This window comes from Crinia signifera, chromosome 5 (assembly GCF_055691185.1).
Source record: "Crinia signifera chromosome 5, ASM5569118v1, whole genome shotgun sequence".
Taxonomy (NCBI): domain Eukaryota; kingdom Metazoa; phylum Chordata; class Amphibia; order Anura; family Myobatrachidae; genus Crinia; species Crinia signifera.
In genome coordinates, this window is record NC_139221.1 from 285,583,856 (window position 1) to 285,609,141 (window position 25,286).

The 25,286-nt window shown below is 42.8% G+C and overlaps 1 protein-coding gene across 1 annotated transcript in view; it reads left to right on the forward strand.

Annotated features, from left to right (window-relative positions):
• The window catches only part of SNX13 (sorting nexin 13), a 125,405-nt gene that overhangs the window by 45,012 nt on the left and 55,107 nt on the right, over positions 1-25,286 (forward strand). The window contains exons 3-7 of the mRNA XM_083189150.1: positions 8,623-8,725; positions 14,729-14,818; positions 19,854-19,975; positions 21,799-21,920; positions 23,821-23,928. Coding sequence (XP_083045276.1) covers positions 8,623-8,725; positions 14,729-14,818; positions 19,854-19,975; positions 21,799-21,920; positions 23,821-23,928 — 545 coding nt within the window. The remainder of the gene's footprint in view (positions 1-8,622; positions 8,726-14,728; positions 14,819-19,853; positions 19,976-21,798; positions 21,921-23,820; positions 23,929-25,286) is intronic.

Genomic DNA, 25,286 nt, shown 5'->3' on the forward strand with positions numbered 1-25,286 from the left:
GCTGGCTGGAATTGCTACTGTTGTGTATATACGTCAGCTATTATTTGCATCAGTGCCAGCCCTTGCTCTCATGGGATTGAGCTTGAGATAGCATGGGCGCAAGTGCTAGAGATTATTGTACGTAGTCCTGAAGGGGCAGTTCTGTGTATAGACGGCTACACTTTCCTAAAAAGTATGCCTCCCAATACCCCTACACAGAGCGATGTGGGGGCATTTTCTAAGCGATCTAGTGAGATCACAAAGAAAATGCCCCTAAATCGCTACGTGTGTAGGCCCCATTAGACTGTCCAGGAAATTGACGTTGTTGAAACCAGTTTCTACTGAGATGATTCAAGTATGTTCATCCTTGTTTTCTGCAATGCTGCCTGTTGATGCCCCCCAAACCCCAGCAGCAACTGAGTCATGCTGTGGCTTTGTCATCACTGTGAGTGACATTTCAGTCTCGGATCTTCACAAGAGTAGTTGTGTCTTCTGTGCATGCAAGATTAATGGGGTCTACAACCTCGCTCCTTGTGTAGGGGCGGACTGACTATTCTGTACAAGACAATGGGGCAGATGTATTAAGCTTTAACAAGAGATAAATGCAAGGGTGATAAAGAGAGCTAAACATCCAGCCAATCAGCTCCTTACTGACTTTTTTCAAACACAGCCTGTAACATGGCAGTTAGCAGGTGATTGGACATTTATCTCTCTTTGGCCCTTATTTTGGTTCATTCTTTCTGACAAAATCCTTCTTAGATGGACAAAACCATGTGCACTGCAGGGGGGGGGGGGCAGATGTAACATGTGCAGAGAGAATTAGATTTGGGTGAGTAATTTTGTTTCTGTGCAGGGAAAATACTGACTGCTTTATTTTTACACTGCAATATAGATCTCACTTTGAAGTAAAACCCCACCCAAATCTAATTCTCTCTGCACATGTTACATCTGCCCCACCTGCAGTGCACATGGTTTTGCCCATCTAAGAAGGATTTTGTCAGAAAGAATGAACCAAAATAAGGCCCTTTATCACCCGTGCATTTATCTCTTGATAAAGCTTAATATATCTGCCCCAATGAGTTAGTTTTCATCAAGCAGAAGATGAAGCACCCAGTGTTGACAGGTTTATACTTTCCACTTATTAAGTTATCAATGAGTTGAATGTAACATTCAACATATTGCAGTATATTAAAAATAATTAGCAATTTAGCTTTCAACACATTTAATAGGTGGCTGTTCAGTGTTGTGTTTGTTTTTGTATGGTATCTGTACATTATGTGGATAGTGAAGCAGTTTTTTTTATTTAATGAGGAAATGACTCACTGAAAGTCGTCTGGGGCAGGCTGGATGGGCCAAGTGGTTCTTATCTGCAATCAAATTCTTTATTTCTATCTTTAATAACCTCTCACTGGGAACCACCTCACTTGGGAGTCAGAACGGTATCCGGTCCCTGGGTCGACAATGGGTCAAACACTAATGGTTGACACCTAAGAATGGTCAACATACCCTAGGTCGGCAATGACAGAAGATTGACACAAGCTAAAGTGAGACTTGCACATGGTCAACAATGAAAAAGTTGACACCATTTTTTAACGTTTTTTTTTTTTAAACCGACTTGGTTTACACTTTACCAACCCAGTGGGCATAGAGATAGATTATATTAGTGCATGGTGAGCAGACCATGTGTCAACCTTTTGTTACTGTTGACCTACAGTATGTCTGCCATTCTTAGCTATCGACCATTAGTGGTGAACCTAGTGACTGTCGACCTAGACATTGTCTATCATGTATACCAGGCACGTCCAAACTGTGGCTCTCCAGCTGTGAGACTACACATCCCAGCATGCCTTGCCATAGTTTTAGTGTTCCTTAATAGCAAAAATGTGGCAAGGCATGATGGGACTTGTAGTTTCACAACAGCAGGAGGGCCATAGTTTGGACATGCCCGATCATACCATAACCGGTCGGAATGTAGGCACACATTCCCAATGGTAGTACCTTCACAAAACATACAGTATTAACCATTATAATTTAGTCTTGCATTCTTCCCATCTAAGACATCCGTTGGTCCACCTTTTATATGCTGATGTCCAGTGGCTAAAGCCATATGCTGTTATCTGCTTGTGAAGGCTGTATAATTGCCGGGTATTGAGCTACATATCCAGGTCACACGCATTGGGTTTATCAATGAATCAGACAGTTGTCTGCCATATATACAGATGCAGCCTCATACATCTATCCTCAATACACCATGCAATGCGAGATGCTTTCCACGAGTCAGCCACCAGATCCCATGCAACTCTGCTAGAGTCGGTCATCATTTTATGTGGAACATGCTTCTAGGGTACAACCCTCTGTAACTAGGAAGCACCAGAAAACTCTGCTGAATCATTTGATATGTGTATGACTGAGGCTGTATATGAATCACAACTTGGCTTGAATAAATCTGTGGCCGCTGCATTGCAGATTAAGAGACTCAGTTGGGCACAGAATATGTGTCACAAATCAAACTAATCTGTGCAGGTTTGTCCTAGTTGCATCGTGTTGTGCATTAGAGTTTGGGAGCATCTGATGCTCTTGGAGCTGCTAGCGCATCATAAAATGCAGGCATTGGAGTCAGTGTGTCAGTTTTGCTAGGTATGGCAACCATAGGCGCCGAAACCGTGGGTGCTCCGGGGCCCCAGCACCCACGGAAAGTGAGGAGCACCCACGGCACGGGCGACGGCAGCGTGGTCCCAGCAGCGGATATGCTATCAGCAGCGGGGGTCCCTGCGGCGGATGGGAACTAGTAGCGGTATTAAACATCCAGTGAGTACATTTTATTAGTTAAGAACAGTCATTCTCAAAGCCCATCCTCTAACAGTGCATGTTTTCCAGATCTCCTAGTTGGTTCACAAATCTTTAAAGTATCACCTGTAGAGTTCAAAGTTGTTTTTTCTGGAAATGTTCCTGATTGGAAATTGGTTCTATGACTTATTAGTTACTTCGGGCCAAGTATAATATGGTGTGAGAATCAGAAAGTGGCATATTTTGGGAGGGTTTTCCTATTTTTTTAAAGTGGCAATCAAATTACGTGGCAAAGTCAACCTGGCAAGCAGATGTGTTACATGAATTAGTGGTCCACGTGGTAAGTTGCCATTTGTCTGTGTTGACACTGTCGGCATTTTGAGTGCTGACCGTTATCCCTCTGGTTTCCTGCCACAATCTGCAAATGTATTTGCAGCTCCCAACAGAAAAGTTACCCAGGTGTGTACTGTATGTGTGTGTTTTACATATGGTACATATGGGATTGGTACTAAATCCCGGCGTTCAAAATCCCGACCGCCGAAATCCCGACAAGGGGTATGTGGATCGCCCCCCTTGCGTGCTCGCTGCACTCGCCACGCAGCAGGCCCGGTGCCTCGCTACGCTCGGCACACTCATTTATTCTTCCTCTATGGGTGTCGTGGACACCCAAAGAGAATCAGAATCATCTTTATTGGCCAGGTATACTTGCGTATGCTTGGAATTTTTTGTGGTAACAGTGCAGTATCAATCAGGGAACACAAGGTGGGTGGGAAGAGAGGAATAAACATACATCACTAGAACAGTTCGAGTTAGTATTTGGTACGTTCAATACGGTTTAGTTGGTGGACAGCTATTGGGAAGAAGCCTTTTATAGTTCTTGTCGTCTTGTCGTCTTTACTGGGATGGACCTAAAACGTCTGCCTGACAGAAGGGGTTTAAACAGGTTGTGACCAGGGTGTAGCTTGTCTGCCACGATATTTCCTGCACGCTTATTGACCCTGGCTAGGTATAGTTCTTGGATAGTGGGGAGCTCCGCCCCAATGATCTTTTCTGCCTTCCTCACCACTCTTTGCAACCTTCGACTGTCATTCTCGTTTGCTCCTCCGAACCAGATTGTGATCGAGGAGCAAAGGACAGACTCTACTATGGCAGTGTAGAAGATGAGCAGCAGCTCCTGCGGGATGTTAAATTTCTTGAGTTGACTCAGGAAGAACAACCGCTGCTGAGCCTTCTTGACAGTTGTAATGCTGTTGGGACCCCATTTGAGGTCGCAGGAAATCTTTGTTCCTAGGAATTGGAAGGAGTCGACCCTCGACACTACTCTGTCAGATATTATGAGTGGGTGCATGGCATTTGGTTTCCTTCTGAAGTCCACCACCATCTCCACCGTTTTGAGGGGGTTGATAGAGGGACAAAGTGTCAGGATTTCGGCCATTGGGATTTTGACTGCCGGGATTCCGACCACCAGGATTGTAACAGCATCCGTACATATGGTAGGGAGCATACATTGTAAGCTCCACTGGGGCAGGACCTAGTGTGACTGGACAATTATCCGCTGTGGTATATGTGTGTGCTATATAAATAACTAAATAAAATGTCAAATTAGCGTGCTGTTCTCTAGCTCTTATAGCTGCAGAGGTCCTATGCAATCATTTATTGACCATTCCTATGGGGCTGCCTTTTTGTTACTGGGAGGGCAGGGGGATATATATTTTTCACCATTTCTGCTTACATCATTATCCCTTTGGGTCCCAAGTGAATTTGGCAAAATAGTTGTGAAAATTGGCAAGAAAACATTTTTATTTATCATAATGACCTCTAATGTTTACCTTGTATACTAGGAAATATCATTTTTTTTTTTTTTTTTTACACATTTTTATATTTGAGTTTATATAACAAATGCGAGCGACGCTGGCATTTTTGGCGGACATTTTGCACATCTCACAGAGATGTTGGCACTCAAAGGGTTAATTGCAATAAATCTTTGTCAAAGATTAAAGCTGCCCATACACGCTGCTAAGCGTGCTGAGCCGATGTGTGGAGCGCGCACCTCATCGCACAGTACTTTTTGTACTTAGGTTTCATCACATTGCATTGCATGCACAACGGATGCACATGCAATGCAATGTGATGTGATCCCTGCTAGTACAGCACGGAAAGCACGCCCGTATCGCAGCGTGTATGGGCTGCTTTAGACTGATGTGCCTTTTATAGCACTCCTGTTGTTCTATCCTGCATCTTAAGCTGATGCACTCCCAGGCTCCGCAGGTGAGCTACAGAACAGCAGGTTTTTGCAGATAAAGCATTCAGATGTTTCTCATTGCTGACTATAGTTCTTACCCTAAGCTTGTGTGTATAATTCTGATTTCTGCTCTGGAGACACGGGCACATTGCGCTATATTTTTAGCCTGTTCAGTCTAACGTGAACCTGTGGTCTATTTGATCATTAAGTTTGGTCATAAGCCTGTCGCTGTGGTCTGAGTCCATTGATTAGGTGTGCGTGTGCTGTTCTATATAGTCATTTAATTGTTCTCCAGTACCACATAGGAGCACTCCAGTTACTTGGCTACTAATCATGTAGACTTGCATGTGCTGGCCGTTAATTAGCTTAGCTTGATCTAGTTTTGTGATTTAATACAATTTACCACTCATTTGCTTTGCATGCACTCTCTGTTGCTCCTATACTTTTCCTAGTTACACATAAACAGCTCTGTACATCTAAAAATATCACAATTCCTTGGGTGCTACAAATTTAAAGCAGGAGTACGTTAAAAGAGTGATTCGCCTCACTCACTAAAATATAATCAACAAACTAAAAATGACGGGTGTGGATCAAAGGGTTGACAGGAATGAGGTTTTCCTTAAAATGTCACAATGTTCAAGCTTGACATGGCAAAAAGTTCACAAGAAAAAGGTTGCCATGGAAATTGTCTGCATGATTTTTTACTGTTTTTTTTTTTTTGTGTTGAATTTGTAAATTGGAACACACGGACCCCAAATTTGTGGATCGCTTCACTTACCATGCTTCAGACCAGGTGCTTCGCTGCGCTAATCACACTTTACCATTCCCAATTGTAGTTCCTGTGGATAGTAAAAAATATGCAAAAGGGTAGTTGCGCTACACACTAAATACAGGTTATGCACTTTAAAAATACATTTATTTTACATAAAATGAAAAAGGTATCTTGAATAGCTTAAAAATAGCTGTATATAAAAAGAAAGTTTGGACAAGTAAAAAATTGCTGCAGTTACTAGTGCACGTTTTAGTAAGAGTCACCTTACATTCAGGTGTGTCCCGTTCCTTTTTGAGCCCAAAAGGTGTGGTGAGTCCTGATATCAGGTGGGGGTCAGGAATATGTGGTAGCCCTCCACTGTGCTTCCTCCAATCGGAGTGGTAAAGGTGGCTTTTCCTCCACAGGATTTGATTGCCAAGAACGGAGGACTGTAGTATCTTGTATCGGCAAATTAGAGAGGTGGTATTCCTCCAAAATAGATGGCTGTGCCTGTATAGTGATCCTGTAGTCCAAAGCTGCACAGTTTGGGAATTGTTGCAATGCCACTATGCACATGGCACCTGGAGACACACTCTGTCAATGTCACCTTGAAAAAGCTGCAGGAGCAGCGAAACGCGTTTGTAATTGGTACACCAGAATTACAGAGTGTGTCTCCAGGTGCCATAATAAACACGTGCAGGCAGAGATATTGCTGCTAGTAAGATTGCACCTCAATCAACCATTTATCATATAATGAAGAAGAAAAAGGTGGTACTTGTTTCCTAGCACGGCCACACCGATCAGAATCGCGTTCATCGGGGGTAAAATCGGGGCCATCGCGGCCTCTAAAAAAATCGGGTGCGATGGCCAGACGCGATGCCCGCGATTTCCCCATAGAGAACAATGTTAAATGCCTCAATTTACCCGCGATGACCACGATTTCCCATAGGAAACAATGTGAAATGGCTCAATTTAGCCAAATTATCATAGGGAACAATGGTAAATGGCCCAAAAACGCCCCTGAACATTGAAATGTCCCCCCAAAAGTTATTGACGCCACCCCGCCATCAACGTGAACCCGAAGCGTGGCGAGCGGCGGCGGTACGCCCATCCAAGCACCCAACCCGGTGCCACTGATTCCACTCGGTAACATGCGAGGAGATGTGTAATCCCACATCCCCTCACATGCCTCCGCTGCAGGAGAAATCATTCGATGGTTGGCGTCCATCAAATGATTTCTCCTGACTACGCAAATAGAAGTCAGAGAAAACTGACTTATTTGCATGCGCCTGGACGAAGACTGGGTGGGCGGCTGACATCCTGTGACATTAGCCACCTGCCCACAGCAAGTATCGGCCCGCCTGTGTACCCATGGGAATGCCCAGCGTTTTCATGGGGACGTCCATAAAACACTGAGCATTCCTATGGACAAGGCCCATCCCGTTCTCCGCCCACCCAGGTCCCCCCTCCCACCTCCTCCCACAACGAATGGCCCAGCAAGTGTGTAACTTGCTGAGGCTATTGGTTGCCAGGGTCTGCACTTTTGCATGCGCAGATGCGCAGAACGGGGCCAAATTCGCCTTGTTCCCAATGAATGTGAAATAAGCCCTCTGGCTGAACCAAAACAAAACCTGGCTTAGCTGCAAAATGCGTTAGTATGGAAAGTGTTATACTATTGATGTAAATGTGTCTGTAGTTTCAGACTGATCACTTTCGGACTGGTATCATTGCAACTGTCCCAATATATTGAACATTTTATGCCCCTGATGTTGAATCCTCTTCAGTTACTACAGTCTATATTTGAATTAATTTTGTTAATGTATTAAAGAAATATTAAAGTGCTTATCACAAAACTTCTCCTTTTGGAGAAACAGGTTGTACTTGTTCTTTCCTGGAACTATTTACTGTACTCGATAATGCTCTTGGCATTCACTTTTATTGCTAAGTCCACTGTGTTTATCTCTTCAACGCGTTTCTCCTCTGCACTTTTTTTTTTATAAGAAGTCAAACTCTCAGTTCCGTAAACCAAAATATTTACAAAAACTCAAGTCTGTTCCATTGTTCTTCTCTCTGATATAATGGTTGTAAGTAAATTGCTGTAAATGGTACCGAAACATTGAAATGATTTTCTAAAACTAGTCGATACTTGCTCAGCTAATCATCGTTACCAGTAATTAAATACCCCCTTTCTCTGTCTAACTATGGTGGAGAAGTATCAAGCCTTCTAAAGAGTAGAGTAGCAGCCCCTACCAACCAATCAGCTTTGAGGTAATATTTACCAAGTAAAGGCCCATACACACTAGACTATTTTGGTCACAATATCCATTAAAAAGGGCACATTGGACGATATTATGGACAATATCGCATAGTATGTAAGCACTCTGTCATTAATGATGCGAACGGCCATGTGCCGTTAACGCCCCCCTCCCTCGTCCAAGCATGTCCGGACGCGGGAAGTTATTGTTAACGACGCCCATGCTGCCACCGTAGCACCCTCCGCCGCCCTCCTGGCTTCACTCACCTCTGATGCCTGGGTCCCAGACACTGTGTGTAAGGGCCTTTTGTTTATAAAAGAATAGGTAAAGTAGAAGCTGATTTTTTGTTATTGACAGCTATTCCACTTGTCCACTTTTTTAGAAGCCATTTTGGTGTTCAGGTGGTTCCCTAGTAGCTCATGCATTCATAGGTTATGAGAACAATATTCAAAACACATTTTGTTTTCTAGTTTAACATCTTTGGCACGTTTTCAGCATTTATAGTGTTGTATCTAGCGGATGTAACGGTTTCATATCATCTTGACAATTCAGTTCTCTATTGAATGTTTTTCTCATGGGTAACGCTTTGTGTTTTCTCTCTCTCTCAGGGGTTTTATAGTCACACTTCTCTTTGGAAAGTTAAACTCGGAAAAGTACCTTGAGAGGTGTGAACACTCATTTCTTCCTTCAACGTCTGCTGGGATCCCAAAGGTAAGTGGCGGAACTAAAACAGTTATGTTGCCCAGTGCATGTACACTTGTTCTCTTATTTTATTTTTACTGTGAAATAAAAAAATAAATCCACCCAGAACTCCACTGTCAACCAGTTAAGTCGACTCATTATAACCGTCTGGTATCTGTATAATAAAAGTGTACTAATTTGGGTCTGTATAGAAATCTTTGCAAAATTGAAAATAATAGGCGCTAATTATGAACTATAAAGGCCATAGTTTTTTTTTATTTTTGTCATTCAGTCCATTCCAGCATCACTCAAAAACTTCTGGATGAATTTGGATTGCATTTGTACTACTGTATAGTGTAGTGTCCTAGAAGGGAACTGAGGTATGTATTATCTAGATATGATATCAGGGAGAGGAGCAGTAAAGAAAAAAGCCAATGCGTGACGCTCAGCCCGTTTTAGTTCCGTTAAGCGATTTATAGACAACCATGCCAATGCCACATACAGATGCACTTTTAAGTAGTGGCTGGCTTATCATATGTTTGCAAACTTGTACAGTAAGTAAGACTTCCGCATTGTATTTATAAATAGCGAGCCTCAATAAGTTAGTCTGTCTTACGGTCTGACAGCGGCGTGAAAGTTGGCTTTCTTTTCTCCCTTTTCAGCCCATGTTGCATTTACAATGTGAGCCACTTCCCCTTTGTGTATTATTTAACCCTTTGAGAACTTTTTATTGTGTCGCAATGTTTAACTAAACTTTAATTAATTGACTTCAGATCCTGTGCCAGCAATAACCAATGTGATTCATAGGCTACGGCCCTGGCATTTTTAGCAGATATTTTGCACATCTATCGCCACAGCGTTGGCACTCAAAGGGTTAACTATGATACAGTTTTGTAACGGGAGGAAAAAAAACGGAATGTTTCCTGTCTGCTTCCTTTCAGCTCTGCTCCCATAACCGACGCTGACTATTGGTTATAGTGGGTATATGTATGATAGAACTACAGTGTCTAGTACACAGTCAAGAGGTCGATGCTTGATTTACTTACAAGTTGTCTATGATTGTGAATAGTAACTTGCCTGAAGAGTGGCGGGTGCCGGATGGGGTCCCGACAGTCTGGATCCCGAAAGTCCTTTACCAGACGTCGGGATCCTGACTGTTAAAACACAGACAGACGGGTTCCTGACGGCCACCGGCTATTCTCCCTCGTGGGGGTCCACAACCCCCATAGAGGGAGAATAGAATAGGTGGCGAGCGTAGCGAGCCACCGTGCCACAGCGTGGCGAGCGCAGCAAGCCCGCAAGGAGCTTTGTTGCGCTCACCATGCTGTCTGAGTGCGGCCAGTCGGGATCCCGACATCGGGCTAATGACTGTCGGGATCCCGACTGTCAGAACCCTATACCGCACCCATAGTGTCAAGGGAAACGTTTCTACTGGTGGTGGTTACATATGCCAAATATACAAGATTTGACCCAAAAGACTGTAAAATAATTGACCATTTGACTCTGTCGAACCTGAAGCAGTGTCGACCATATGACTTTGACGAATTGACTAATTAGACACTGTAAATCTCCGTTTTGGGTTCAGTGAGTTTCATGGTTTAATTTTTAAACACCGTGCAATAAAATGTAGGCTTGGGGGAAAAAAACATAATCTAATGACACAGGTTTTAAGCAAATCAAGTACTATACAGTATATACTGTGTCCAGGGACCACATGTATGGACATTTCTTTTAATGTATACCTCACACATCTGAAAGCACTGATCATACAGACAAAATGCTTCACCATTTTGTATAATCAGTTGATGTCCTCCGGCAGCTCTGAGTCCAAGACTGCGGCTTGTTGAACGAGGCAGGAAGTGCTTTATTTTTGGCCTCCGATTATAGGGATATTCTGGGATTAAGCTTCGGAATTGTCACACCTGCAGCAACAAGATTGGTAAACAGAGGATGAAGAAGGAAGGTCAAGATGCAACCTTCTGCATTTACAGTATAAATAGGGTTGATGTAGCACAGGGTAACCTCTAATATCCTTCTAAAGTACAGCAGGTACACATAAGCCTATAACTAATGCATAGGTATACATTATATATAATGTGCTAGGTTTTTAATTAAAATATAGAATTCCTAGATTGTATGAAACAGAATAATAGTAATATATATATATATATATACAGTATATATATATATATATATATATATATATCCACACACGTCTTGTTGAATCAGCTTGCTGCAGATTATACAGTAATTCAGGGCTGTCGGGATGGTACATGCAGCTTTAGCAGTGGTTCCAGCGTCACACCAGCGGAGGTGTTCCAGCGACTTGGTCGCTGACATTCGTTTTCTTGCTGTTCATTGGTCAACTAGCTCAGGTTAGTTATCCCCCCACCAACAGAAGGCCAGTGGTGCCCGGAGGAGATACTTTACAACCCAATGCCCCCCTTCCCCATTGCAGGCAGGGGTGTGAGGACTTTTTCCCAACATAGAACAATTGTCTGCTGGGCTAGGAACCAGTGGGCAGCTGTTCGCCTCTCTCATGTACGCAGTGCGGAGGCAACCGCACCTGCCGCCCATCAAATTTTACTTAGATGTCCCAAACGCCCCCCCCCCATTATTTTGTTATCCGGGCCGCACCCCCTCCCATAACTAAGGCCTGACAGTTCTATCAGTGCCCCTGCAGAAATCAATATACTTATAACTCTTACCAGGCACTATAACTTAATACGTTATGTATGAGGTTTCAAGCTTTACAGGAAACGCATCATTAGCCCGGCGCATATTTTATTCTGCAGTCAATCACTGTGACTTCTGCACATAGTATTCTGATGGGTGTGCTCATTATATTGCACACCAGTGTATAGACCTGAGCGGTGCAGTGTACGGCTGACAGCAGACTGGTCTTAATCTAATGTACTCTAATCCATTTGAAGGCTTTATAATAAGGCCTATTATTAGACTAGCATGCTTATTAGCTCCCTATATACAGTATTCTGTTTGCGGATCTCCTCCTCCCCTCTCACTGCCACCAGCTCTCACCTCTTTCTCCTTCCAGTGGGCCATGCTGTGCTTTCTGCAGCTCCCTAATGACCTCAGAGGCCAGTCCCAGTTCCATGCCCTCCCAGCCAATCAAAGAGGCCCATCCTCACAACCAATCAGCCAGCACCTTGCGAGGTGAGCCAATCAGTGCCTAACAACAATGTGTAATAATCCCAAAAACCCAGTCACACCCTTTCAGACAGCCAGCAACCCTGGTTTTTGGAATTCAGATCCAGGAAAAACCTTGGTAAATTTGACCCCTTTTACACCAAAAATCCCCGATCCGACCCAGCATTTGGAGGAAGGATCCAAGCCGGGTCGTATCCGGGAATTACACAGTTTACACTGCGGTGCCCACCCACAGTGTAAACTGAGGCGGTGCTTGGAGATGACATCATCTCCAAGCGCCGGGACCGTGGTGATCCCGGCCGGAAACACTGATCGCCATGCTGGGGGCAGCCCACCACCAAGGTCAAATGCTTGGCTGCCCCCAGCCCCCGAGCACCCCCCCAGCCCCCGAGCACCCCCCCAGCCGTCACCCGGGAGGTGAATGGATGCCGCGCACAGGTATCCATTCACCTCCTACGCTGCCACCTCTGCTGTCTGCAGAGTATAGCCGACAGCAGTGCAGGCTGTCTGTGCCCCCCCGTCCAACCTGCGGACGCTGCGGTCCGCAGGTTGCACGTCCCCCATTGATGTAAATGGGAGCCGGGCAGCTGACCCGGGTCTGACCCGCCGAAGACCCGGGGTTTTGCGGCGATGTAAAAGGGGTATTACAGGGTTGAGGACTGGGTATTTTAGACCCGGGTTTACCCTTTCAGACAGAAAAAAATCTGTGTGTACTTTACTGGACCAGGGTAATTCCAGGGTCTGAAAGTGAAAAAAAAGTTTGTTGGAATATACTTGGAGGTGTAAAGCATTAGACTACACCGCAAATGAAGCGATGTTATCTTTCAGTGGCCACATCCAGGAGCATTCTGTTGTTGACAATGTAGTCAGGATTCTACTGCATGTATAGACAACAGAGGGGTCGCACACATGGTTTTGTCCATTAGAGAGATTTTGCTTTTGTGAGCCAACCTGAATTAGGCACGTACTGTGTACTCACTAGACAATATGTACGAAAACATTGTTTATGATATTGTTATTGTGCTTAAACCTTTTCAAAATGTACTCTGTGTATTCTTTAGAATGTAAGCTCTCACGAGCAGGGACCTCTTACCTCATGTGCTTATCCTTTCTTACTTCAGCAGTCTTCGACTGCACCAAAGCATGCTGTTTGCTGCCACCTGGATACTTATGTTGCAGCAATCGGCTGATATACCTATAACAGGCATTCCCAACCACGGTCCTCAAGGCACACCAACAGTGCAGGTTTTAGTGATTATCCAGGCTTCAGCACAGATGGTTTAATCAGAATCCCTCAGATACTAATTAAGTCACCTGTGCTCAAGCCTGGATATCTACAAAACCTGCACTGTTGGTGTGCCTTGAGGACCGTGGTTGGGAATGCCTGACCTATAATCTTTTACCCTATATTTGTCCTGTATTGTCTTCAACTGTAAGTTACGGTTTTTTTTCTTTTTTCCCCTGATGATTATGTGTACTCTGTAACTGGGCGCTGCGGAACCCTTGTGGCGCCATATAAATAAAGGATGATAATAATAAGAATACCCAGCTTGAGAGGCCTTCAGTTCCCGTCATTGCTGACATCATCATCCAGTGCATGTGCAATGTATCTCTAGTACTGAGCGACAGGGTCACTGTACAGTTCGACAAGCTAGTATTAAATAAGATGTGACCAATTTACACACAGGCCAAGTGATTAGAACTCTTCAAGCTTCATTTGGGCCTTGTAATGCTGGTGAAAAATGACCCCACAGACAGACGGAGAGCTGTCGCCTTCCAACAGCACTTCCACATCTGCTCCATAATATCATATGTGTCAGTTGGATTATTATCAGGCTCATCCTGGGGCCAAAATATTGGGGCAGTTGCATGATGCAGTGTGTATGTCCAGACAGCTGAAAAGCAGACTCAATTATTCTGTAAGTAATAGAAAATGTAGTGTAGTTGCCTCAAAAGAGGAACTCAAATTAAAGCCCCATACACACTAGCCAATAACTTCCCCCAGGTGAGCGATATTGTTTAGAGGGTTTGCGCAAAGCTCAAATTGTGTTAGCATGGATTGGGAGGCGCGATACAGACAACGCAAGCATACTTGGACTATTTTGGGACAGTTCATGATGGCTGCGTGACATTGCACAAAGCCGCTACCCTGGGATTGCCTTTTGCAGGCAGGGGCTACCCTAGAAATGCAATTGCATTGAAGGGGGGGGGGGGGGGACGACTTAGCATGCACCTTGCCCATGCAAGAGACAGCCATTGCAATTTTACTTATTTTTTTAGCAAAACTGCAATTGATAATGAATCGGGCACAGTTACGTCACCGGGTCCCCACTGCTCACATGCCTTGTTGACGATTTACTATACATTGGGCGCGAAGATCGCGCATCGTTAACGATATCGAGCATGCACACTGAATGATATTATAAACAATATAATGCTTAGAAGGGCCAAAATTGAGTGATATAGTTTATAATATTGCTTAGTGTGTATGGGGATTATGAGTTTGCCATTTCTTTGACATATGTGTCAGTATGTGGGAGTACCCTTCCAACTTTGACACCATGTTACCAGATGACAGCCGCAACCCTTTATGCAACAGAAAGTGTGCAGCACTCTGTAGCAAAAGTCCAACAAACCAAGTAATTGTGTTGCAATGGGGATTTGTTATGGGATATACGCAGTATGTTCTTTACACAAAACATTACCCATAGTACTTTGCAGTAACTGTTCTCTTGCAGTAGGAGTAGATGTTCATTCCTACTTATATCTGGATGCTGGGGTCTTAGAGGAATGTCAATGTATTTCTATCAAAAAAACATCACTTAGTTGTGTCATTTGTTCCTAATATCTATTTTATTTTATCAGGTCTTAGAGGAAATGAAACGTGAAGCCAGACCCATTAAGATTGACAGAAGAGTGACGGGCGCCAATATGATAGATGAGCCCTTGCAGCAAGTAGGTGTTTTGTAAAACTTACTACAGTATATTCCCCTTTCACATCGCAATGCCAGGTCAGATCTAGGATCTCGATCCCGGGTCCGACAAACCCGTCCATTCAACCCAGGTTGGTCTTTCACAATGCACCTCGACCTGGGTCGTACCGTGGCCAATCCGGCAATTACCTGGGTCCGAGGTGCGGTGTGAAAGGGGTAATAATATACTGCAACTGGAGTAGAGGTATTTGGGTACTGGTGTAGAGGATGTTGGTGGCTTGCCCATAGGGGGTTAGTCTTTAGGCATAGCATATCCTCTCTGGAATACTACTTTAAGATTGCAAAACCTGGTCGGATCCAGCATTTGAACCCTAGTCTGAAGAGGCAGTCTTTCCAGGGTTATTCCTAGGTTAGTGCCTTTCACACTGAACCGGAGGTGAAACACTCGATCCTTAACCCTTCTTTTAACCTGTTTCGGACCCGGTATTTTAAAAAGGCCGTTTCACACCGGAGGTCAATCCGGGACAACCAGGCAATACCCAAAGTTATTTGTGCAGTGTGAAAGGTATTATTTATGCGATGTGAAAGGGGTACTAGTCTCCCCTAAACATCATTAGGTCATTTTTTTTATATATTTTTTAATTATTTTTGAATCCATTTATTAAGGATAGTGTTTGCTTCATTTGTTTTTATTAAGGTTTGTGTTTTTTTGTTTAGGATTCTGTCTTTTTATTTATTTACTATTTAACTCAAGTCTACAAATTGCTCTCGATGCTAAATATGTATTTGCTAAAAAAAAAATACTATGCTGTATTTTTTTTGTGGGGGGTGGGGTGGTGCTCGGATATTTTAAATGGATTTTCTGCTACATTTGAAGGAACAATTTTTCACCTAGGCAAAAAAATTTGGGAGTGGCGGAAATACACAGGGATTGGCAAATTAGCCGATGATCCACATGTTTTCAATTATTCAATTGCGCACGGTTTCAACGCTTTTTGAGCATTTTTCACAAATTCCTTTTTTGTTTTTTTAAACTAAGGTAGAAGGTGAAAAATATCTTAAGTAGCAGCGAAAACGCTGCAAATAAATACCTGGGTATCAATCAGTTCCGGGTTTTTTTTTCGGCTTCGAAAAAACTGAGCTAATTGACAATCCCCCATAGCGCTTTCCCTAAATAACAAAGTCTTGGTGGTTCCGTAGCCATTTCGATGTTAGAAATCGAGGATGCTGTGGCCCATGTTGTTCCAGGGCATCCCGATATCAGTGCAGGGTTTTCTATTATCGTTCATATTTAAATTTATTGCAGGAGAAATGTAATGCTCTTTAATGCAGAATAATTCTGTCTGTCTAGAAAAGTAAGGTTGAGGTTGAATGAAAGCAGATTCTTGTATTTCTAGGCTGAAGATATGTAATCTGTGGTGGAGCAGCTCCGTACACAGCAGGACTCCTTGTTTAATAAGTGTAGACGGCAGCCTGGAGTATTATAAGTCTGGTGTGTGTGAGACTACAGCTAGATAAGAACATAGCTGGGAGCTGGTCCTATTGTTATATATATCTGAACTTTACAACAAGCTTACATTGAATTATTTAGTGATTCAGGCTCTATACGGCCTTAGCTTGCTGTGTGTGTGTTCTTTCACTAGAAAATAAACCTTCTCCCCTGATGCCCTGTTAATCAGAGGAGGAAAACATTGCTCCATAGACAATGGGGAAAGGGGAATAGCAGTAAGTGTACTGAGTACACAAAAAGAACTATGCGTTATCAGCACTCGACTGCTCTGGCCTGGACTGCTCTGATTTCTCTCTGTGCAAGTTGCCCTATATAATAGAGACAGAAATAACTTTCACAAATATATACATAAACGTTTCAGGTGCTTAACGGAACCGAGAATATTCCAGATATAGGTTTGCTTGTGATGGGAAAGCTTATTCCTCTGCACAAGAGAATTTTTGTCTTAATTAGTTCCCAAGTACAGCGACAGTAGGACTCTCTGAAAATCCTTGTGAGATCAAGAGCTTGCACTCCGCATCTCTTTCATATCAAATGAATTCTGTTTTAGCACCCAAAGGGGGCATTTGTGCCTCAGCGATTTGTAGAATTATCTGCTTCTTCATGATCATTCAGTTCATATACTTTCTGTTATCACGGAGTGCAAGCACTGATTATTTCTAAAGGGGCCTACGCACATATAGATTTTTAGCCATTTTCTAAGTGATCTGACTAGATCGCTTAGAATATGACCCTACATCACCGGTAGAATAAGAATGAGCAGGGACCATAAATCTAGTCATCGCCAATGTTCTCTCACCGGAGAACACTGGTGCTAACAGGTCGCTCAGCACACTCTCGCTATGTGTGTAGGCACATTAGGCAGTTTATTGTGCTAAATGTATTTTTAGTTTTCTTTCTTTTTTGGGTAAAATGTAAAAAATGGAAGCTGAGATCTAACAGGTCGATTTTATAAAAAACAGCAAAGTTCTGGTGTGAAGAATTTAAATTTGTACTAATTTCTTAGAATAAGTGTGCAGAGGTCTGAATAATTCCCTGTCCCAATTACCTGATGCCGAGAGCTGGCCTATACTGTAATCCATTTGTTACTCAAGCCTCGGCTTCTCTGCCTGTTGAAGCTATGATTAGTACTGCCTTTTTAAATTCCCTTTTTAATCACTCCAGAAGCGTTGGCTTTTGCGAGTAAATTTAGCCCTTACAGCTGGAAAGACTCCATTCTTCTATTGATTTACAGCAGAGCTTATAGATCCTCTTCTATCTTGAAGAGAGATGAATTCTAATACACCAATCTTATGGAATACAAGCACAATTCAGTGGTAATTGGTTTCAAGTTAACAAAAGAGGACAAACTCTTTAAGAAGGTGAAAGATACTGTCTGTACTTCTTGCTCCTTTTTCACTCGTGTTCAAGGAACACTTCATACAGACCTGGGAACGAGACCTGAGGTTGTGTTTAGAAGTGTGTGGCTGAATCCTCAATTGATAGCAATTTGGAAGAAAATTTGCTTAAGGCAGGTACAGTAGGCACCTATATTCACATCGGGTAGGACTGCCCCTGATATCCAAATATGGGGACGAGGTGTTTTATTTATCAATATTTTGCATGCACCCTCCTGTCTTTCCTCTGTAGAAGCACATGCACTCCTTTTATGGTCCCTGTAAACGCAAGTCCCCTCTCGTCACACACCTCAGCAGAGGAACAACCCCTCACACATATTGCCCCTGAAGAAGCACAACCCCTTGCCTCACACCACTGGAGAGTCACATCCCCCTCCTGCATCCACATATCTACTCTGGAGAGGCACATCCTCATATGTTTATATATTCTGGAGAGGCACCTTCCCTTCCCGCATCCTCATATATATTCTGGAAAGGCATGTCCCCTCCTGTATCCACATATCTAGTCTGGAGAGGCAAGTCCCCCTCCCATATCCACATATCTACTTTGAAGAAGCACCCCCCCCCCCCCCCCTCAATCCACATATCTACTCTAGAGATGCACGTTTCCCTTCCTGCATCCACATATCTACTCGGTAGAGGCATGTTCTTCTCCCGTATACACATATCTACTCTGAAGAAGCACACCCCCTCATGCATCCACATATCTACTCTGGAGAGGCATGTTCTTCTACCATATACACATATCTAGTCTGGAGAGGCATGTTCTTCTCCCATATACACAGATCTACTCTGAAGAAGCACACCCCCCTCCTGCATCCACATATCTACTCTAGAGTTGCACGTTTCCCTTCCTGCATCCACATATCTACTCTGGAGAGGCCTGTTCTTCTCCCGTATACACATATCTACTCTGAAGAGGCACGTTCCCCTCCTGCATCCACATATCCACTCTTAAGAGGCACTTTCCCCTCCTGTATCCTCTCTGTAGAGGCATGTCCCCTTCCCGCATCCACATATCTATTCTGGAGAGGCATGTCCCCTTCCTGTATCCACATATCTACTCGGTAGAAGAATATCCCCTCCTGTTTTGCCTCTGTAGTATCATTTTAAATCCCATATCAGCCTTGTAGTAATGCAACTCCCACCTGCGTGACATCTACATTGTTTGCGTTTGTTGTTGCTATCATACTCTCAACTGCAACTGTGGAATGCTTTGTATATCTGGAAGTAGCATATATAATTAATATTGTGGTATAGAACACATATTTTTTGTCTTTATTCAAATTTACTCTGGACATGTGCAAGACATGGTAATGCACATGGTGAAGTAGATGCTCATTACTCCAGGTCCTTGTGATCATTATACCATGAGGTTTTAAGTCCTTGCAGGGGTAGACTTGCAATTTATTGTGTTACTGTATCTTCTTTTAATGTCAGACTATTATATGTCCATGATCACCATTACAAACAGGTGCTGGACTCCCCCGAAGCAGCTGCAGTTCAAGTTTTATTTCTAGTGGGAGGAGTGAAAGGTAAATCCTTTTAATTCGCCTCCAGGCTCACTCCACTGGTTTAAGGGTGGGTCTCCTTGTGTGGGCAGACTTCTCACAGCACCAGTGTGACCCAATACAGAGACCCTCATTCTGGGGTTGAGGTACAGCACAAAGAAAAAAGTAACTTCAATTGGGCAAAGCTGGGCTGCACTGCAGATGGGTCAGAGAGATTAGGTGTGAGCCCAAATTCTAGATTGTAACGTAAAAATAAAGCTGTCCAGCATTAGTAGGCTGCATGTAAAAACAGCCCTTATTTGCCCTACATGCAAAACCAATAAATGTAAAGTATTTGTTCTCTTTGTATTGCCGCATGGTTTGCCCAGGTTTAACATTATTTTGCAACGTTAACTATTATTCCACGCCCTCATCAGAATCACACACACACACACACACACTGTGGAACAGACACAGATGTACACTACTAATATTGTAGCATTTCTGCCCCTGCGTCTATCCTGTTCCACTACCATGTATAGCGTACAGGCTGCATGTTAATGTCTACATTATATTGCATTTATTGTGTGTTTGCATCGTGTGTATTGCGCGTGCTATTTATCACAGTCATATAGAATTATATATTTGTATGGATTTTAGGTAATACAGTTTTCCCTGAGGGACTACGTCCAGTACTGGTATTACACGCTCAGTGAGGATGAATCATTTCTTCTTCAAATCAGGCAGACAGTTCAAAATGCACTTGTTCAGTTTTCCACCCGGTAAGTAAATACGGTCTTATGTCCTGTCCATGAAAACAACCTGTTGTTTCAGAGCTCTGTTATCCTGATGTACAGTATAGGTTTGTTCATATTGTAAAAACTTAAGAGTCTTTTTTTTTCTTTTTCGCTCCTATCGTTTTTCGAACACGTGAAACGGATTGGCTGATACGTTCTCATTTTTATCTCTCTCCAATCTTAGTAAATACACTTCATACTGTAGTTATTATTAATCCTCTACATTTCAGAATGTGAATCGATTCTTCGTACCCATGACTACCATCGATGGTGGGAAATCATTTAGTTATGTGCCTTTGATGGGTAAAAAAAAAAAAAAAAAAGCAAAACAAAAAAAAATCGAGTTGACCATCGGTGGATGTGGTTTAAAAAAAAAAAAAAAAAAACAGTATGAAAAGTGAATCTTTCACACAATTATCCCATGACGTTCTACTGTAGCTGGATTAAACCGTAAGGTTAACAGGATTTTTCATCCTATCACCTGCAGATGAAGGGTTGCTAGCTACTGCCATGACTTTTATATAGATTTATCGTGCAGTGGGTTTATCAGTTGTATTACTGTACTCAATCACAGAGTGTATACCAAATACTGGTGTTTACTTTTAACACCTAGAGTGCAATATGACATTGTACTTGCTCAGTCATCTAATACTTCTCAGGTGTATGGAAGGGAGAGATTATGCTAAAAAAAACACTGCATGATAATAGAAAATGCAGAGATTTAATGGGCCCTACACACTTATCGGCCCTTTAGTTGGATATATTTGCAAAGATGATGCTCAGCCACCAGGCCGCTTCAGGGCTTCTCCGATACTGGTGGTCCATAAGACGACATGATAATAGCACCCACTCTGGCCATATAATTGCTCATTATTATGCCACAAGATAATGGCAAATACAATAATATATCTACATAGAGCTCTAACTCGCATGTTGTCATGTCTACATCCTCCAAATGGCACTACAGGGACCAGCATGCCCTTCAAATGCTGATCCCATCTATGAACAGTAATATACAATGGTAGCTGCTCAATTCATATAGTGATAGTTCTCAGGTGCAAGACAGGGAGGGGGTATTCTAATTAAAAAAAATTCCCTCAGCACTCTCATAAGTATCGGCAATAAGACTTGTACAACACATGCTAATGAGTTGCATATATTTGCAACTATAACTTGGTAATTATATGTAATTAATCTGCTACCATTGTGGGAGCTAGTTGGCTGGTCTTGAGTGTCCTCACACAGCCAAGACTGCGCGGCCAAGTTATTGTATACCGCTCATATGCTATCATGTGATTACCATTATTACGTGTATAGTAATGTTTTCCCAAGTAGAATCTCCGTAATGCTTCAGGGCAGGGTTACTCTTCATGTGGCCCTTCAATTGCTGTGGCACTACACAGCCCAGCATTCCCTGACGCAGTTTTAGCATGCAATGATAGTAAAGCTGTGTCCTGGCATGCTGGGATGTGTAGTCTGAGGGCTGCTGCATATTGAGCACCTTGTTTTAGAGATTTAAAACTACTTTACATCATCTATTATGGGTGTGATATTAGAAGCATTGTTTCATACATGTGCTTTGTATGAACATGTGTAAGTTTTTTGTTATAATATTTGTGTATCTATGTTCTGTCATTGCTGTATAGAAATGTGTCTTATTAGGTGCCACAATATCAGAATGGGAATTCTTTTTGAAAACTTGTTTATTGAAATAAAGAATAATCAAACCCATAATTATTGGTATCTTTCCATTTGTGTTCATTTGTACTTTGAAGATCCTAATGGAACAGTATTATGTCTTTTTCAAGGTCGAAAGAAATCGACTGGCAGCCTTATTTTACCACCCGGTTAGTAGATGACTTTGCCACTCACCTCCGAGCGTTTAGGAAAGCTCAGCAGAGGATGGCAGAGAAAGAAGAGCAAAAGAAAGGTAACGCTTGGAGGGGGAGCAAGTGTGACTGACTACACTGCTGTGTTTAATGCAGTGACAGAGGCCCGCCCTATTTCGGCTTGTTAAACCTACCGTAGTTAGTTGGCTGAGGTTTAGGGGAATGAGTAAGACTACTTAAATCTTTTCTTGAATGCCCAGCTTGTACACCAGGCGCTGTTTTAGGGTGGGTACACACTAGAACAACAGCCAGTCGTCCTGATGGTCAGGCCTAGGCCCTGCAAGATTAGCCGCACACACTGGCTAATGTAATGAACTATTGAACTCCATCCTTCATTACACTGTAGCGGATCACCCAGGATATCTTCTGGTGAGCTGTACAGCATGGCCGCCCGGAAGATGTGGCATGTGACCGAAGCAGGGAGACCATAATACATACACATTAGCCGATGTACACAATGTTTACGGATACAGCATATTGTACCTATATTGTAGCATATTGTACCTAATGCAGGGGTAGCCAACTCCAGTCCTCGAGAGCTACCAACAGTGCACGTTTTCCAGGTCTCCTCACAGAGAGCCAGATGTATCAAGTTTCAAAAAGCTTATAATGTGGAGAGTAATAAACAGCCAGCCAATCAGCTCCTACCTGTTATTTTTCAAACCCAGCCTGTGACATGGCAGGCAGGAGCTAATTGGCTGGCTGTTTATCACACTCCATTTTATCACTTTTGAAGCTTGATCCATCTGGCCCAGAATCATAAGTGAAGTAATTCGCTCCACCTGAGGATTATTTATAATGTGTCAGTCAGTAATGAGTGCACCTGTGCCCCAGCTATAAAACGTAAACAGTTGGTAGCTCTCAAGGACTGGAGTTGGCTAGCACTGGTCTAATGTGTGTTCACCACACAGCCCTAGTGTCATGACTTAAGGTGCCCATACACTAGTAAGATTTATCTTCAGATCTGGCTGGTTGGAACAAAAACATGGTTATGGATGAGTGACAGTTTGTCAGTTTTCCAGCATTTCCAAGCAAATGGTCAACTGTCATTTGCTTTCATCCATAACCATGTTTTTGTTCCAACCAGAGAGATCTGCAGATAAATCTGCGTGTGTATGGCCACCTTTAGTCTCCACTTGTTAATACAGGTCGGGTATCCAGATATCCAAAAACCCAAATATTCCAAAATAAACATAGGTTTTCGGAATATCCCAGGTTTTTGTATTGTTTAACCCCCGCACCTAGATTGTTTTTCATACTCACCTGGTCCCCCTGCGTCCATGCCGTCCATCTTCAGTACTAATGATGCTTTGCACTTATGCGGCGCCGGTGACGTCATGACGTCACCTGCGCAATGCATCTTTTGGACTGTTGATGCCTCAAAAGATGGATGCAGTGGACACCTGAGGACCAGGTGAGTATTAAAAAAAACCAAGATATTCCGAAATCCAGATTAATCCCCTATCCAAAATCCTCCTGGTCCCGAGCATTTCGGATAAGGGATACTCAACCTGTATGCTGCTGCGGTCAGCAGGCAAATTAAATTTTTATTAGCTTGGGAAGAGCGATTTCCAGTATGGAATGTAGGGCTAGCTGTCCTGGGCATCCATGGAAAGTTCCCTGGTCTCCACCCAGTAAAAACTGGAGATGGCCACATTCACATTCGCCGCATCAGATTTAGAGGACAAGTCATCAGTTAAGATTTACGTGTTCTTTGCATTGATCTTTTTCAGCCTTTTCATTTCTTTTACCGTCATCTTTTATATAGCCTTACAGATTACTGTGTATTTGAGGCTGAGAAAAGTTTTTACATACGATCCTGAACATTATTTATGACCGAAGGCAGTGTATAAAGTACAATAACTGCTGACATCACTTTGTTACCTCTGCCCCAGTCAGTCTGCTAACTGCTCTGGTTTCCCTTCCCCTTTCACGTGTCAGGTGCAGACACAGCAGAAGATTTTGTAGATACTTTTTTTGAGGTTGAAATTGAAATGGAGAAAATTGTCTGCCGTGACCTCGTGTGCACTTCTTCCAAAGATGAGGAAGGTTCGTTATAATTTATTTATAAATTAGCAATATTCTGTGAGTGTTTCACAGAAAACAGATTTATGTGGCATCACTGATAGATCACGCTTATCATTTAAGTGTATTTTTAATCAGCTATTAAATGTCATTTGCCTGTTAAAGGGCCAGATTCTCAAAAGTGATAAAATGGAGAGTGATAAACAGCCAGCCAATCAGCTCCTGCCTGACACTTTTCAAACACAGTCTGTGACATGGCAGGTAGGAGCTGATTGGCTGGCTGTTTATCACTCTACATTTTATCACTTTTGAAGCTTAGAGAATCTAGCCCCCAGTCTTTAAACTAGACTTACAGCCTTAAAATATTATCATATGATCTAGGTGTAACATGGAACATTTGTTATGTATCTTTGCCTGGGCATCATCTGATGGGGTTGATGAAATGCAACAGGTGTGGACAAGAGTAATGGGAAACTATTTGTAGTATTGTCTATAGATAGTGGAAGAGCTCTCATTTCTGTCTGTACCGTCTATGGAGGTGCACTGTGACATAGCACGTCAGATGTTATTACATGCTGTGCAGGTACAGACAATGCGCACTGTGCTGCAACCTTCTGGAACAATACAAATGAGCCCTACCTGCAGTGCACATGATTCTGCCCATTTTGAGAACAACTTTTCCCTGCGATCAGGTCTGAATGAGGCTCATAGCCATAGACATAGACATAGCCGAGCACAGATGTACAAGTGTCACACATCAGATTAATTAGGGGAGTTGTGCTAACTGGTCTTGTTGCATCGCATTGCTGCTAACTTACATTCGAGTGAAGGAGATGGTATACCACTCAACTTGGCTCACTTGTGCCATGTGTCTCATGCCATATAGTGTATTAGTGCTAGGTGTGTGAGTACACACACACACACACATACATACTGTATATATATTGTGTTTGTGTTATAGTAATTAGGGGGACAAAAGAAAAACATAAAATGCAGCGCCTAAAAACTAAATGTAAAAAATGACTATAACCAATTGGATTGACTTTACATCTATTTTATATTGTGAAGATAATAATCATACAGTTAATAGACCAGTTGGTCAAGGGTAAATTCAAACAAATAAAAAAGGCATTTGCACATTCCAAAACCGTTTAACAGCTCATTCCATTGCTCCCTCTTTTTCTTGTATCCTCATTGGGAAACAAGGATAAAATTTGCTAGTAGTTAGGGGGACCTGTTTTCTGCATATTATCGTGAGAGAAGTTAATGCGTTTGATTGCCCAGTACACTTTGTAGAATGTTCGTATCCAGCTTGCCCCTACTTCTGCAGATCATTACAGAGCTGAGTAACGCTCCCTGGGGGGATAATCAGTGTAGAGCAG